Genomic DNA, 15,093 nt, shown 5'->3' with positions numbered 1-15,093 from the left:
ACGCGTTTCACGCTGTGTCGTTGTGATGTGCTGCGTGAAAGTCCAACGTACTTGTTACGTATATATTTGCTCCTTTAACCCCTGTGTGCAGCTGCAGCAGCCTGGAGGCTGTTTCTGTCTGTTAATGTTTGAAACACCACAGAGCATTTAGAGTATAAACATAAATCAGGTAATTTGATTATCTCTCCACAAATTTGGGTAGTAAGTACAGTACAGTCAGCTTTTGGACAAATAAACTATACTTCCTGGTTGCTACACTTTTTCATAAGCCCTGTTGGGATGTTTTGGGTTTTTTTTTTTTTTTCATCAAGCAAAATGACCCCAAAAGATGCAAAACGAGACCCCCGATGATCCAGACTAAGAATGGTCACGAAGACTTAAAGACGCATAATGACTACAAAAAAGAAAGAAGCAGGATTTAACTACAGAGTTCTGCACATTTTAAATTCCAGAAAGATGCATAATGAACACAAAGACCAGCAAAATGACAACAAATGAAAAAAGTTTGATCACAGATTCAAAATTGAGAAGTTAACAAAATGATGAACAAGATGAAAAAAGACCAACTTTGCATGTTAGGGTCAATTCACCATGTTAGTTCAGATGACGTTTCCATTACCAACAGGAGATCAGACAGATACTTTTGTGTGGTTATTGTGCCACATGTGTGAACAACATCAGTAAAAGGAAAAAAAAAAACATCTGGAGTGCAAATACACAGTTCCCAGCATGTCGGGCATGTGTCAAAGCACCTACAAAGTCCTGACTTAGATGGTAAATGAAGTCGATCTTAATAGTGTAAATGAGATTCCATTAAAGGATTAAACCGAATCTGAAAGCCGAATATGTTTTTGCTGGTTGTGGCTCGTTGTCATGAGATTTCTCTGTGGATCTCTGCAGGCAGGAGGAAAACACTCGGTGGGATCAGCTGCTTAAGAGTAACACCGCATAATTATGGCTCTAATCAAAATCCAAAGATGGCATCAAAAGGAACTCCGCGGTGTGTGTGTGTGTGTGTGTGTGTGTGTGTGTGTGTGTGGGGGCGCATTATTGGCCTAACATTTACTGCTTTCTGCTCTGGATGTTTCCTTTGGCATTAATTCACTAAGAGTCCAGTAAATAAACTTAAACTACATAACAATAATCTTACTTTTCGTCGTCTTGCTGGAACAGCTGACTCCCGCTGTGTTCACCGCAAGTCATTCCACATGCTGTTTTAATGAACAGAGACCAGAGCAGATTAAGCTGAAAGTGGGAATTATTACTTTATCCTTTATTTTTCAGCTTGCGGTTCTTGGCGTTAAACCACAGTGAGTTCAATTATGTCTTTATACACGCGGTGTGTTATTTTTTGTCCTGTCACGTTTCTGCCTGTTGCTTTAAACACCTTTCATCGATGATGAGAAAGCTGATGGAACAGAGAATAGAAAATTGCTCTCACACCCCTGTAGGATTCACGCACAGCATGTGGACATGAGATTTTATAGTCTTCTGTGTATTTTTCTGACTGTCACCCTTCTTTAAGGTGTTTCTTTTAAATAGGAGCCAGGATTAAAGACTCTGTATCATCATTAAACAACATGCACAGACGTACAGTGGAATGAAATATGGAAATAATATGATGTCACTAAATCCGAACATTTCCAATGTGTTGACCCCAGCTGGAGAAAAAAGGGAGCTTGTCTAAACCAGGCATCGGAGGTGGTTCAGGAGGCAAATTGATGGGCAGAAGCCGACACACACACGCGGGTAAAGTCCTGCTGTAACTCCAGAAAACAACCTTCACACTCAGCTGTCGTTCTTGTTGGGCCTAACACATCCAGCAGAGAGATCACTTTGTGAGATCACTGCGGACTAGAAGAGGTTTCTTCTTTCATGATTCATAGTTGTCACTGTGGTGATAGTTAAGTTGAACTTGGAGGCACCAGCCAACACGTTTACTAAGTGGTTAAGAAACAAAATGTCTGTGCTATTGTGTTTTCCCGCTTCAAATGATGAAGTGAGACAACTGTCTTCATCGCTGTGTGTTTCTGCTTGTGTAACCTGAGCTTCTCCGCATTGGGAAATAATTAATAATTAGTCTGCAGCTAAAGGTAAGTCCACCTGCTCTCCGGAATCACACGTGTTCATCAGTTTAGCGTCGCTGGATGTTACTGCGCCTCCTCCTCTTCGTTCCCCTGTTGTGTTTGGGGGAGGGTTTACGGTGGGACTGGCCTCATGACGTGCCTCTGTTGACGGTAGTAAAAGCCTCCACACACAGACACGCACACGCACACCACCTCTTGCACTTTCGTCGAGCTGTCACTGGCGCTTCCACGCTTAAAATCCCTTGCGTATTTTGCGCACCGCGGCGCCTTCTCTTATCGCGCGTCCCGACGACCTTAACCGCCCGCTTCGAAGCTCCAACCAGCGTCTGAACTATTTTAACCCCCGGGACCGACCGGAGAGCAGGAAGCCGTAGCAGTATGTCTGCGTCTAAAACGATGGAGTTCATGAAGCTGTCGGAGGATCAGATCAAAGTGCTGGAGAACAGTTTCAACAGAGACGGAAAGCATCCGGACGGAGCGACGCTCATGCTGATCGCTGCGGAGTGCGGACTGTCAGTGGAGGACACACTGGTGAGTAGGAAACTCATTTCACGTTTTTATTTATGTGGGAATGTGTGGTTTTATTGATTATGTGTTGCTAAATGGCCATTTCTGGAAACCCATAGATCGATGATAGATCGTCTCTGCGCGTCAAATGCTTTGAAGTGGAATTATTTTGTATGTCGCTATTTCCTCTGGAATTTTTGTTTAATATTTCATTTCAAGATGTCTCTAGTAATACTTTTATAACCCTGCTACGTTTGAACAATATCAGTCATTTCCTTTAGGGCAGGGAGTCTCCAGTCTCTCTGCGCAAAACCCCTTTAAAAAAAGAAATAACTAGAACTATATGAACTAACCATAAACTTGTCCATGAGATAAAAACATGCTTATGTGCAGGACTTGAAATCCAATCAAGACTTTGAATCCTTAAATTGTAAAAGTGAATTGTTCGGCTTTTGGACAGTGTCAGGGCTGATGCCTGTGATGAAATAACGCTCATTGGAGTGAACCACTGACCACAAAGGCAGCGCCCTGTTGATCATCAATGGAGCAGCTCCAGGTTGTTCTTCCTCCTGAAGTCATTTAACAATCACGTTTCTTCTCTGCTCAGGAAAAAAACGTGTTCGGTCTTACGAACCCAGAATCGCGTGCACAGGATGCATTTTAGGCGGATTTTTTAGATTTATAGGATTGTTGTTGAAGTTTGACGTTATGCAGTCAGTGACGAAGTTGCTATAAGTGCTTGTTTATCCTGCATTTTTATTTAACACATACTGACCTGAATTTATCACCTCAGTAGAAAAATGAACATGTTAAGTGTTTGTTGGACTCCTCAAACGCACCACTAACTTTAACTACTTTGATAATTGATTAAATTGTCATTTTTAGCAAAAGTGCCGCACCAACGTTACCCGACTTATCAAATGTGAGGATTTGAATTTTATTTTTTAGAATGTGATGTCGTCTTTTGAGTTTTAGTCAGACAAAACATCACTTTGGACATGCAGTGTTTTCCACACAGTTTCCCAAATTAATCTATATTCACATCAATTAGTAGATTAATGAAAACCATCATTAGCTGCCGTTCCCACTGGCAGATTGATGTAGAAACATTCAAACAAGACACTTCTTAAAAACCATCTTATTTTAGGCAAAAGCCCATTTAAAATCTTTTGTATTTGACTCATGATTTTATGCTTAATGAACAACATTGTCATATTTATAAAGTACAGGATTTCAAATGCTGACCACAAACCTTTAACATTAGGAACCAAAAATATGAAGTTATATACTTTTTGTTGCAGACAAGGGTAGATTTGCATTGATTGCACTAAACATCCGTTTAGCAAAAAGGGTTCCATCCAAACACGGCTCAAATTGCATTTTAATTTGAGAAAAATCAAGAGAAAATCTCCTGGCAGATCCTGCAAACATAATAATTGTACAAAACCTCCAGAGTGATTGTAGTTTAAGTCAGATTGAAGGTCTGTGCTGCAGCTCACATCAACCTGGCTGCAATCTGCTGCAGCATCAGAGGTTGTAGATCCGCGTTTCGGCCTAGAACCAAACCAAACGCAGCTCGGGCAGAACACGACGACTGAGTGACCACAAATTACTTGAAAAACAGTGAGATAGTGAAAGGCTGTGAGTGGTGACAGTGGCTGTTTCCTGAGAGCTTAGCAGAGATTTGACTGGATCATTAACGACTGACCCAAGGTCAGTTGTCCGTAACTCCGAAACAGTTGTTGGCCTTCAGTAACTGACCAGGCTGCTTCCAAGTTAGTTCCAATCCGATGGTCAAGACTGTAGAACTTTGACACGTTGACACTGTTGAGCCTTTGGAGTTTATTACAATTATTGTTTGTACATTGTACAAAATTATTAACTATCATTATAAATACAATAATTATCAATAGCATAGCTACAACATCAATGAAAAAAAAAAGATTCTAAGTGGCACTTTCACTTTAACTTGAATATTTACTGCTTACTCACATGTAGACACCTCCCAGCAGCTCTCTGCCTGAGGAATGTCTTTGGCCTACTGTAAAACAGGCATGTGTCACATCAGCGGCCAGATGAGAAGCTTCGAAGCTTCGATAACAGCAACTGAAGTTATGCAGGCATCTCCAGCACCGTTCCTCTGATACTACGTACAGAGCACTGGAAAATGTCTTTCTAGTTTTGTGTGACAAAACAGTGGATTTCCCGTTGTAGATATTGAGTAGTGAGGGTATCTGCTTAGCTGAAGCCCTGAATGTAGATTCTTTTCAGTTATGTCAGATTGAGACAGAGATTTCATACACGTCCCGAAACAAGCGTCCTTCCCACAATCATCTGCTCCAGTCAACACATTTCGTCAGTTGATAACTCGTGTGCATCAAACACGTTTTTCTGACTTCTGACTCCACAAACCAGTTCCTCTAGATTTCTCAGGGCGGCAGGTTCACAGGCACAAAAACAAACCCGCGGCAGATTTCATCGCGATTTTTAAAACGGTCTGTATCACATCAGCTCTGCACATTTTAGAACAGGCAGATGTCAGGACAGCTGTTCCACCTGAGTTCTCCCAGTCCTGACATTCAAAACAAATGTTTTTTCGGTATGTACCACATCTGGAGCGGAAATGCTCCCTCCATTTCTGATACTGACATCAGTTTTTGACATATTGCAGTGACTTTAGTAACTTGTTTTTATGTAATGTGTGTTTGTGAACTGATGATGTCATTTGTGACATCATATGGGTTTGATAGTTTGCCTTTGATGGCTGCCTTTTAAGTTTGTTGACCAGTGGTCAAGGAAACAGCAACCGTCGTTAACAGACCTTTAAAGAGAGAATGCAGTTCAGCTCAGCAACTGAAGGGTGCAGACGTGACACGGTAGCTGGAGCAGAGGAACTGACTACAAGGAGGTGTGGACCACAGCAAGGTAAAGGGAAAGGTTCTGTGTGTAGCTGTAGAGGCAGAGTTCTGTGAGTTCAGACATGCTTTGAGAAACGTGCTTGTGAGATAACTGTGCTTTAAGTTGTATGTACAATGGATCTGTCATCGGCTAAGTTGAGAAGCAAGTACAATAAATGTTCAGTGTTTGTCTAACAACGATCTCCGGAGTGAAGTATGTGCTGGAGCGTCAGATTCGAGTAAGATCACCTCTACACGGTGATTGGCTGAATCATCCTGTACCATAAACCTGTGCCCACGTACCCTCAGCTTGACTGATGCTGATGCCAGCTCTCGTTCTTTAAGTCTTAAGATCCAGTCTCTGCCGGACCTTTTCATTAAAAGAGAAAAATAAATAGAATTAAACATATTTACGACTGCATCTGCAACTTATGACATCACAGAAGCGGGAGACATGTTATTTTACCCTCAGTTCCTTATGTAGGTTCTATAGGCCGCATTCCCCGTTTGTCCAGAATCATCCGAAATCGGTTACTTTCATCTGACTGTCACTAGAATAGAAATCTGTGAAGTGTCCAGTCTGTGAAAGTCTTAGCCGGTCTTCAGGTGTGTCCCCAGCTTTAGGAGCCACTAGCCTGATTCATTCAGGCAGCAGAGCCCGGCAGAATAACAGGGCATGTAGTTTTGCTCCTTCTCAGCACCATAGTATCATGTCAGTGTGCCTTGCAGCTTTGTGGCCTGAGAAGTGTGTAACACTCAGTACAGGAAAATGTAAAGTTCTTGATCCATGAGCAGTTCCACGCCCAGCATTTATAGATGAGGGACAATAACAGTCAAACATCCTGGTAGTCACGTGAAGGTTTATGACAACAAACAATGCTTCATGTGACTTTCAGGATGCACCTATGCAGCTTCAGTTCATCACAGAAATGCTGTTCCTGGAAACGCAACCCAATTTTTGAGCAGCTCTGAGAAACATGCACATAAAGCAGGAACCTCCACCCCTTCATCATTTAGGGTGCTTCCATTCATTGTATATAAAGGTTTGCTGAGAAGCCCAGCCCACCCAGGGTGAGGCAAAGGTCTGGCTCCTAGTCAAAAGACCTCTCGTGTGTTCCCAGATTATGGTTTTAAAGGCCGTCTCTGTTTTCCTTGCTGACGTGCATCAACTGTCGAGTGCTTCGGATCTGCTAGCAAAGCTCTCATTGGAGGCAGGTTTAACTTTAAGGGACACACCCCGGCCACCACTCCTTTTTTCTTTTTCACATTAACGTGCTTCAGCCTCTGTGCAGCATGTCTTGGCTTCTTTTCACACACGGTTTCATTTGTTTTCAGTGCCTTAAAGGTAGGGTCGTGTTGAAAAGGCCTTGTTATGTAATGCGTTACTAGTCAATGGGAAAATATGACACAGGCACCGTTGTATGGGTAAGTGGGATTATAAATCTCACCATTATTGTTCAGAAATGACATGTCTGTGAAGATTTCAAATATATTTAAAGATACTCCGTAGGACAAAAAAAGAGAGAGCCCCCAAGTTGGTATTAACAACAAGCGCTTGAGTAAAAAATGTTTAAACATTTATTAACTGTAACTTGCCACAAATTTCCCACATTAATATGAAATTCCACAGCACAGAGTGAAGCTTGTTTTCATTTTAAGTGCAAACCGTCCCCGGCACATGTCTCACACACCCAACCAGGGTCTTGTTTCTTAGGACTGGTGTGCAGAATCCCTCCCCTTCCTCTCAGCGTAATCGAGATGATGTCACAATTGTTGCAATTCCCTTGACAACCCCAGACCACATTACAACGGGTCACGCATGCAGCACAGTTGCCATGTGGCCAAGGTTTTAGCAGGCCGAGTGCAGACGGCTTTCACTGAGAAACGGGCTCAGTTAGAGCTTTATTTGTCTTAGTTCTGTGACCGGAGGCAAATAAAAGGACATTCACCAAAATCATTTCCCCCAAAATCGTGTTAATAAGGGAGGAGCCAGAGCTTTCAAATAAACTTTTACATCCAAACTTTAAAAGATGGATTTTGTTCTCTGAGATGGATTTAATTTACAAACTAAACTCTAAATAATTACATGTACAGCATAAAATAATAAAATACATTTAGGACATAGTGCGTCTTTAACATGCTAATATTAAATAAGGGAGCAAAATGTTACCGTACATGTTATAACTATAGCTGTGTATATATTAAATTGGCAGGTTAAGTGCACAAATCACAAAAGCACAATTATTAATAGTAGGTTTATTTTCGGAGAGAGTCAAGTTTAGTTATTTCAGTGTTGTGTTGTACAATGTTTTCATCAAATTCTCCACACGAAAGCTAAAGTCTGTCTTCCAAATGGTCAACTGTTCCTCTGTCCAAGCAGGTGTCACAGCAGCATTAATACTCACTGCATCAAAATGTATTTTGTGTAGACGACACATTTTGCATCTAATTTGAATGTTAATAGCCACAGCAAATGTTTTCATCTGTCACGTAGAGAACTGCTGCACGCTGGTCTCCATTGTAGTCTAAACGTTACGCACCCGAGAACCAGAAGCACAACCATGCATTTGGAGAGGCTCAGATGGTTTTCAGCAGTCCACCTGTGCAGCTTCTCAGGAATATTCATGTCACGACTGTATCTTGTCAGCCAAGCCGGTTACCTTGTGTTTCAGGCTCTGCAGCGTTCTGTGCCAAATGTACACGTGTGTCTGCACAGATCCTCCTGTTGCCCATTCTCTAACCCCACCCTCGGGTCGTGTTTGTCCTTTCTCTTTGTTTCCTCCAGAAATGGTTCAAGCTACGTAACGCACAGTGGAGGGAGGCGGAGGGCCTTCCGGCTAAGCTGGGATCAGTGTTGGACTGAGACTTTCCGACTACCTTTTGGACGCTCGTGTTTCGACCCCCCCCCCTCACCTCGTCCTCACACATTCCCCTCTCCATGTCTCCATTTTCCCTTTTTGTATCTATAAAGCTATATTAATTCACAAAATGTGAAGGCGTTTGCGTGGTGTTGCCAATCATATCCTCCATGTGTACAGAAATAAACATATTGTAAGTTAAACTGACTTGAGGTTACTTGGGTCCAAGTACATAAAGGAAGCTGGGTGTATACAATGGTGGGAGGGAGTTTGAAAAGGGGTGGGGGTGTTTGGACACAGGGCTCTTTTGTTTCTGAGCTTTGTTTACGTGCGTCTGTCAGCAGGGAGTACAGTCAGACGCCAAAGCGTTGAGAGGACTATTAAAAGATGTACGGAAGCAGTGGGATTACAATAGACGCTGCTGGAATCAGCGGCCGCCATCCAGCAACTTCCAGGGATGAATGTGGAAAATGTCTAGTGGTAGAAAGGGAGACGGGGGGAGGGAGGATTAGGGGAAGAGGACAAACGAGCCCGCTGAACAAATGGCAGGTGATGTCACTTCATTGTCCCCGTTTTCCTGTCAGCGAGCTTCAGCAAAAGTTAAACGTCCACACTTTAAAAAGGACAAGACAGGCAGTTTTCTAACTGGTATAAGTACTGTGTGTATTCAAACCCTGACCTTCCTTTTGTTGTCCAAATACATTCCTCTACCTACCAGACCAGTTGTTCCCAATCCTGGTCCCCTGGGACACGTGCGCTGCTGGTTTTCCACCCCCTGCGGATTACCTGGATCCGGGTGTGTTCGCTCAATCAAAAGCTGGAAGATACTAATTTGCTCTGTTTTACGCCCCCTATCCTAATCTGAGATGGTATCTCCCAGGTTTTTATTGACTGAACACACCTGATACAGGTAATCAGCAGTGGGGAGGGGAATCCCAGCCTTAGACCAATGAATGTGGATTCGGCTGCAGGTAAGAATGGTTTAGCAAGAAATTGCACCAGCTATCACCTCCCGGAGCTGTTTAGGAAGCTACTGAGGCCCCTTTAAAATAGAAACTATGCTCTAAATAAAGTCAGCAAGAACCAATAAAGTCAGGGCTAAAAGCAACAAACAGAAGACAAAGTATTGAAAAAAACTTGATCTGGATCTAAACAATTATTGCTTGTGCTGTTTAACATTTCTGAATGTCACTATTTGGGTTGTTTCCCTGCCTGGCAGATTTAATCAGGATGGTTTGTGTGTGTGTTTTGTACAACCTTGCAATAGTTTTGCAATTTTCATATGAATAACTATGTCTGCTCTGTCACATAAACACTTCACATTTTTGATGCCACAAAGGAAACAAGTGTTTTTTTTTTCCATCAGCAAAAAACGGTTCTTTTTTGTATTGTTACAATCACAAGTTCATACTTAACCTTGATATAATAGAACATTGTCCTGTTCTAAAAAAAATTAAGTTTCTTTAGTAATGGTGACATAAGTGCACTCCTATGAGAGTAATGCTTGAACAGAAATCTGCATGAGTTTCTACAGATGGAATCAGACACTCGCGGAAAGTGGGAAAGGATACAGCTTCGAATTGTACAGGGTAGGACGGAAATCCAGACGTGTGTGCGTGAAGAGATGAGCTTTCCTGCCAAGGAGCTGGGAGTCAAAACACCGATCGTGGGAACGCTGCACAATGAGCTCAACAGAAACCAACACCGACCCAACAGGTAGTTCAACTGCTCCCAAAACACACACACTGTTTACACTGCACATTACACGTTAGCCCTGATGTCCATGTTCACACCTTCTCCCAGTTTACTCACAAACATGAAATTTATGCAGCAAAACTCTGGTGAAGCTCATCACCTCCCATTATCACACTTTAAGTTGCTTGTGAGGACAACTGTTGCTACGCAGCACACACACACACACACACACACACACACACACACACACACGGCGGTGCCCGTTTCTTGAGCCTGGTGGTGTTTCTCTCCGTTCAGCCAACTGTGAAAATGAGTCACACCCACTAAAGAAAAACACGCACACACTGCGTGTTCGCTGAAAACACACACACGTTCAAAACCCACTCCCCGTTGGCTCGTACGCCATCAAAACACTCAACGTTAGAATTGATCAACATTGTAGCTGTTGGTTTTTTGTTATACCACGGCAGATGTGAATGAGCTTTGGTGATTCCTGCAATATAAAACCTAATATGATACTGTACAAAAGGTTACATTCAATTCAACTTTACTTGTATTGCACCAATTCACAACAAAAATCCTATGAAGGCACTTTGTTCTGTCAGCACTGATGTAGAGTCCGAACCTTTAATAAACTGCCTATTGTGAGGGCATTTATTCAGTGTGTTCTCTGTTCTTTAGACCGTTTTTCAGCGTTTAATCACCAAAACTAGGATCCACTGTCACACTTTTCCTTTGGCCACAGAAAACAGAAAAGCCACAGACACACTCACACCAAGTGGAGCAGGAAACAAGAAGCTAAACTAGGGGAAATTGGACTTCATTGGGGAGTGGACGTGTATAAATAAGAAACATTTTTATCTGATTGTTGAGCAACAAAAGCCCCAAGACAAATAGAGACAGCTAAAATTATTTGCAAATGTCGTAATCTTCCATAGCATCCTTCAGACGCACTTTCCATAACTAAACAAAAGTGTAAATGCCGTTATGCATGTTATACAGTCACAACAAAAGGCTCGTGATTACCAATAAATGTCACGTTGGGTCAGGGGTCAGAGGTCATGCTCGTGCCTCCCTTGCCGTTTGCCTCGAGTCGCTGCAGTGCCAGCGTGACTCGAGCGTCCGAAGGTTCGACACAAGATCAGATGGAGTTGTGAGCAGAATTTGAATGCAGCTTGTTTTTGTCTGTTGCTAAGAAGACTCTGCAGAGCTGCGAGGAATCTGTCATTCAGACGCCGCCAGGCTTTATTCTTCATCACATTCTGCATCCTGACTTTAGGCTCCACTAATGTGACACTGATCTGGCCTCACGCCTGTTACTTCAACCAGTGCAGCAACCTTTTTAATGTATTTTAGTTTACTGAGTCTGTCTCTGATACTGCAGCACTGTCTGCGTTTTTTTTAACATTTTACCATTTGCTTCCCAAAATTATGAAACTACCTAAAATGAATAGCTGGTAACAGTAATGGTACATGATTAATTAATCTTATACCTACAGATATGCAAAAACAGTCATTACTTCAACGCTACCTTAAATACATTGCAATCCAAAAATATATTTCACAGTGAGAAATGACTAAAAGATGGACATTAGCTGTATCCTGTTTAGGGTCACAGTGTCATAGGGGGAGAGGTGGGGTCCACCCTGGACAGGTCTCCCGTCTATCTTAGGGCCAACATAGAAAGAGACACACACAGACAGATGGGCAATTTAGAGTCACCAGTTAAGCTAACATGCATCTTTGGACTGTGGGAGACAACTGGAGTACCCCGAGGACACCCACAGAAGGACAAAGAATATGCAAAGTCCACACTGAAAGGCCAAAACCAGCAGGGGATTCGAACAATGGACCTTCTAAATGTGAGGCACCAGCACTAACCACTCCACCACCATACGTCTCTAAAATGGACTTACTTGAAAAAGTACAAGTGGTCCACTAAAAAAAAAAAATGCTATAAACAGCAGAAATGTAAAAGTCTAGTCCAGATGTTGACACTCACCAAAAGGCAAATATTATGGCGAATTTTATTTTTTTATTTATAAATACTTAAATAAAAAAATTGTCAAAGACCTGTGACATAGTGTTAAATACAATCAGTAGCTGGTAAAAATGGAGCTGGTTTTAAAAAAGTAACAAAAGCTGCAAAATAAACATAATGGAGTAAAAAGTACATTTAATAATACTTATTTATGGATATTTATTTAAAGTAACATAAAATGACAATTGGAATTTAGGGTTTTTTTTTCCATTAAAGGGACTTTTATCCTCTCGATTGTCATCTTCACGCTGCTGATGGGGGATTTGCTGGGTTTTCTCTATTGTCTTGACTTATTTACTTATGACTTAACGACACTTTACTGTGGGAAGATAATACTGTCAGATTAGTCAACGGTAAAAGTAATAAGTTGCAGTACGTACTAAAGAAAAACAGCTGTTGATAACACAAAAGTTAATAAAGATCACAGATATCAGGTCATTTCAAGCTCAGTATTCAGTGTTGCACCTACAATTTCAGACTTTCCACTTTAAGCCTGTTTTTGAGGCACATTATGTTTCTTTTTGACCTTTCTGCATTCGACTGCTGTACTTTTATCCACCTATGAAGCCTTCTTCCACATTTCTTCATGGATGGCTGGTAACACACAAAAAGAAAAAACGAACTGACCTCCGTAGCACATTATACCTGACCCCAGTTGGAATGCAATGTTTACATGTGCTAATAATAACCAGAAGTTCGCTCGCTGTCATTATTTTACCCACTAGCTTTCACTCCCAAATACCAAAATGTAGCTGTTGATGTCTGAGAGTCACAGAGTTCGACTGACTTTCAATACATCCGCATCTGGGAGGACTGGGGTCACTAGTGAAAAGTATAATAGTGAATGTGACTTTTTCATCCTGATGTGCTCACAGCCTGACACTTATTCACAGAGTCCACACAGTCAGAAAGCCCAGTCAAGCATCCTCAGACACACGCCGACACGCAGAACCAACTCCAAAATGCTTTAACGGTTTCTTCTGCTTTGGACCATTTACACTAGCGAATAAACTGAAGCATAACCCATCTGGTTTTTACCTCGTCTCATGCAGCATAAATGGTGGTTACTTAAGTAAATACGGCGTTTGCTGAGTGAGGTCCAGCAGATTTATTAGTCCAACTGGTTTTAGGCCAAACCCGCAGCCGCATCAGACAGAGAGCTTCACTGCTCGGGGAGCATTTAGCAAAGGGTTTGTGTTTGGAGAGAGCTCCTGTAGGTCCAGCGTTCCAGGGCTGTTTGCAGAGTTAAGACTTGGAAACACGTGATTTAGTCGACTACACTCCCCTCCAAAAGTTAAACCTTCCACTTCTTGCCCCTGATAAACTCCTGTGTGTGTTTTGGATCATCGTCTTGCTGCATGATGAAGGATCTCGCTCAGTTTAGTTGCCTCTTTCTAAATTGGCAGACAAAATGTTTCTGTAGACTTCTGACAGCTTTAATGTCAGCCCCGAATGTTTTAAGTGTAAAGCAAAAATCAAGACATTGGCCTCACTGTTCCAATACTTTTGGAGGGGAGTGCATATTTCAATGACTAGTGCAATGTTCTTTACATTTTGTATCATTTAGGTGTAAAGCAGGAAGGTACTGAAACAAGAACAAGCTTGGGTATAAAGCACTGCTTTGTGCTAAATTAGAAAATGAGCACTGGGTGATGATGTCACGACAACATGTGGATTTAACGATATCCTGTGCTTCGCACAAGTGTGAGCTGACTAACATCCTGTGTGAGGGTGTCGGCACAAAACGTGATAATAAGTGTGAAGAAAAGACACAGCAAAGAGCAAAGAAGGGAGGGCAGGCCTACAATACATTTCTGAACAGGACCCATGATGAAACTATCTAATAATTATGTTTAATATGCATGGGAGCAACATCCTATGTCCCAGTCATTGTCACAGAAATAGTGAATGAGCATCATGCTGCCAGACCCCAAGGATGACAGTAACTGCAAATTAGCTATTAGCTAAATCCTGTACAGTTCATCGCTCCCCACCACGTTGATTGGGCACGAGTTTTTATGCCGGGTGCCCTTCCTGCCACAAGCCTCCCATTTTTATCTGGACTTGAGACCAGCACCAAGGTGGCCCTTGGTGGGGCGGGATTTGATCCCACGGCCTTCTGTATCCTTATCCATTGAGCCGCCTGGCCCCCTCATCCCTTCTTAATATGTGAGATTAATGTTCTTTACATGGTCCCTATCCTCAAGATCTTCATGTCTAACCAACATCTTAAAACCAAGATACTCAAATTCCAATAATACAAGACCGAAACAGCAGCAAATTGTTTGTGCTACAAAGTGTTTTTGCCTAATGTGATATGGCTGTTTCCTGCTGGAATTTCTGTCTAAATCCTGGGCTTTCTGGGATGTTCTGGGATCTTGTGGCTTCGACCAGTGGCTTCCCCTAACCCCGACCACATTTGTCCTTTGGCCCATGGCCCATTCACCATCTCTGTGTGCAACCGTAACCTCTGAACACAACAACTGTGAGCGCGTTTTGTGTAACAGCAGTGGGTTCGCAAACTGAAGCCTTTTGCCCACTAAACTAAACCTGACTTCTAAAAAAGGAGGAGGATCTTTTGAAATGCTTTAGAGAAACAGTTCACTCTCTGGCTGCACATGCATGTGCACAGTGGCACTTTTTTTATATCCCAGACAAAAAAAGAAATGTTCTTGTTACCCACACGAACACACACACACACACACACACACACACCTGTGCCAAATCAAACACTGGCAGGAAAAGTTTGAGAAAAAGACAGCACAAGCTAAAATTGACCGTCACAGTGGAATAAAAGCTTGAAATATGTGAATAAAAACAATAAGTGCTACACACATGGTTGTGATATAAACACTAAATCCATCTCTGATGTGAAGGAGAAACCCACATGGATCAGTATATCACACCGAGGCTCAGACAAAGGCTGCAGATCCTAGAGAACGTGGGAAACAGCGTTTTTATTCCTGACATTACATTACGTACATTTGTACGAGTTTTCATGATGTTGT

General features: G+C 42.2%; 1 protein-coding gene across 1 annotated transcript; it reads left to right on the top strand.

The window, feature by feature from the left end:
* The first annotated feature begins 2,245 nt into the window (after positions 1-2,245).
* On the top strand, positions 2,246-8,552 carry hopx (HOP homeobox). The gene is made up of 2 exons (XM_067518809.1): positions 2,246-2,618; positions 8,277-8,552. Exons 1-2 carry the CDS (start codon positions 2,466-2,468, stop codon positions 8,352-8,354), a joined length of 231 nt encoding a protein of 76 aa, XP_067374910.1. The 5' UTR covers positions 2,246-2,465; the 3' UTR covers positions 8,355-8,552.
* Positions 8,553-15,093: the final 6,541 nt, after the last annotated feature.

This window comes from Channa argus, chromosome 10, assembly GCF_033026475.1.
Source record: "Channa argus isolate prfri chromosome 10, Channa argus male v1.0, whole genome shotgun sequence".
Lineage (NCBI taxonomy): Eukaryota > Metazoa > Chordata > Actinopteri > Anabantiformes > Channidae > Channa > Channa argus.
Note: the sequence above shows the minus strand (reverse complement) of the source record. Positions and strands in the feature narration are given on the sequence as shown.

Bases quoted from the DNA above. Each gene is read 5' to 3' on its own strand.
- hopx (XM_067518809.1), top strand. From the start codon at position 2,466: ATGTCTGCGTCTAAAACGATGGAGTTCATGAAGCTGTCGGAGGATCAG. The intron at 2,619-8,276 runs GTGAGTAGGAAA...TGTTTCCTCCAG, and splicing joins TGTCAGTGGAGGACACACTG to AAATGGTTCAAGCTACGTAA.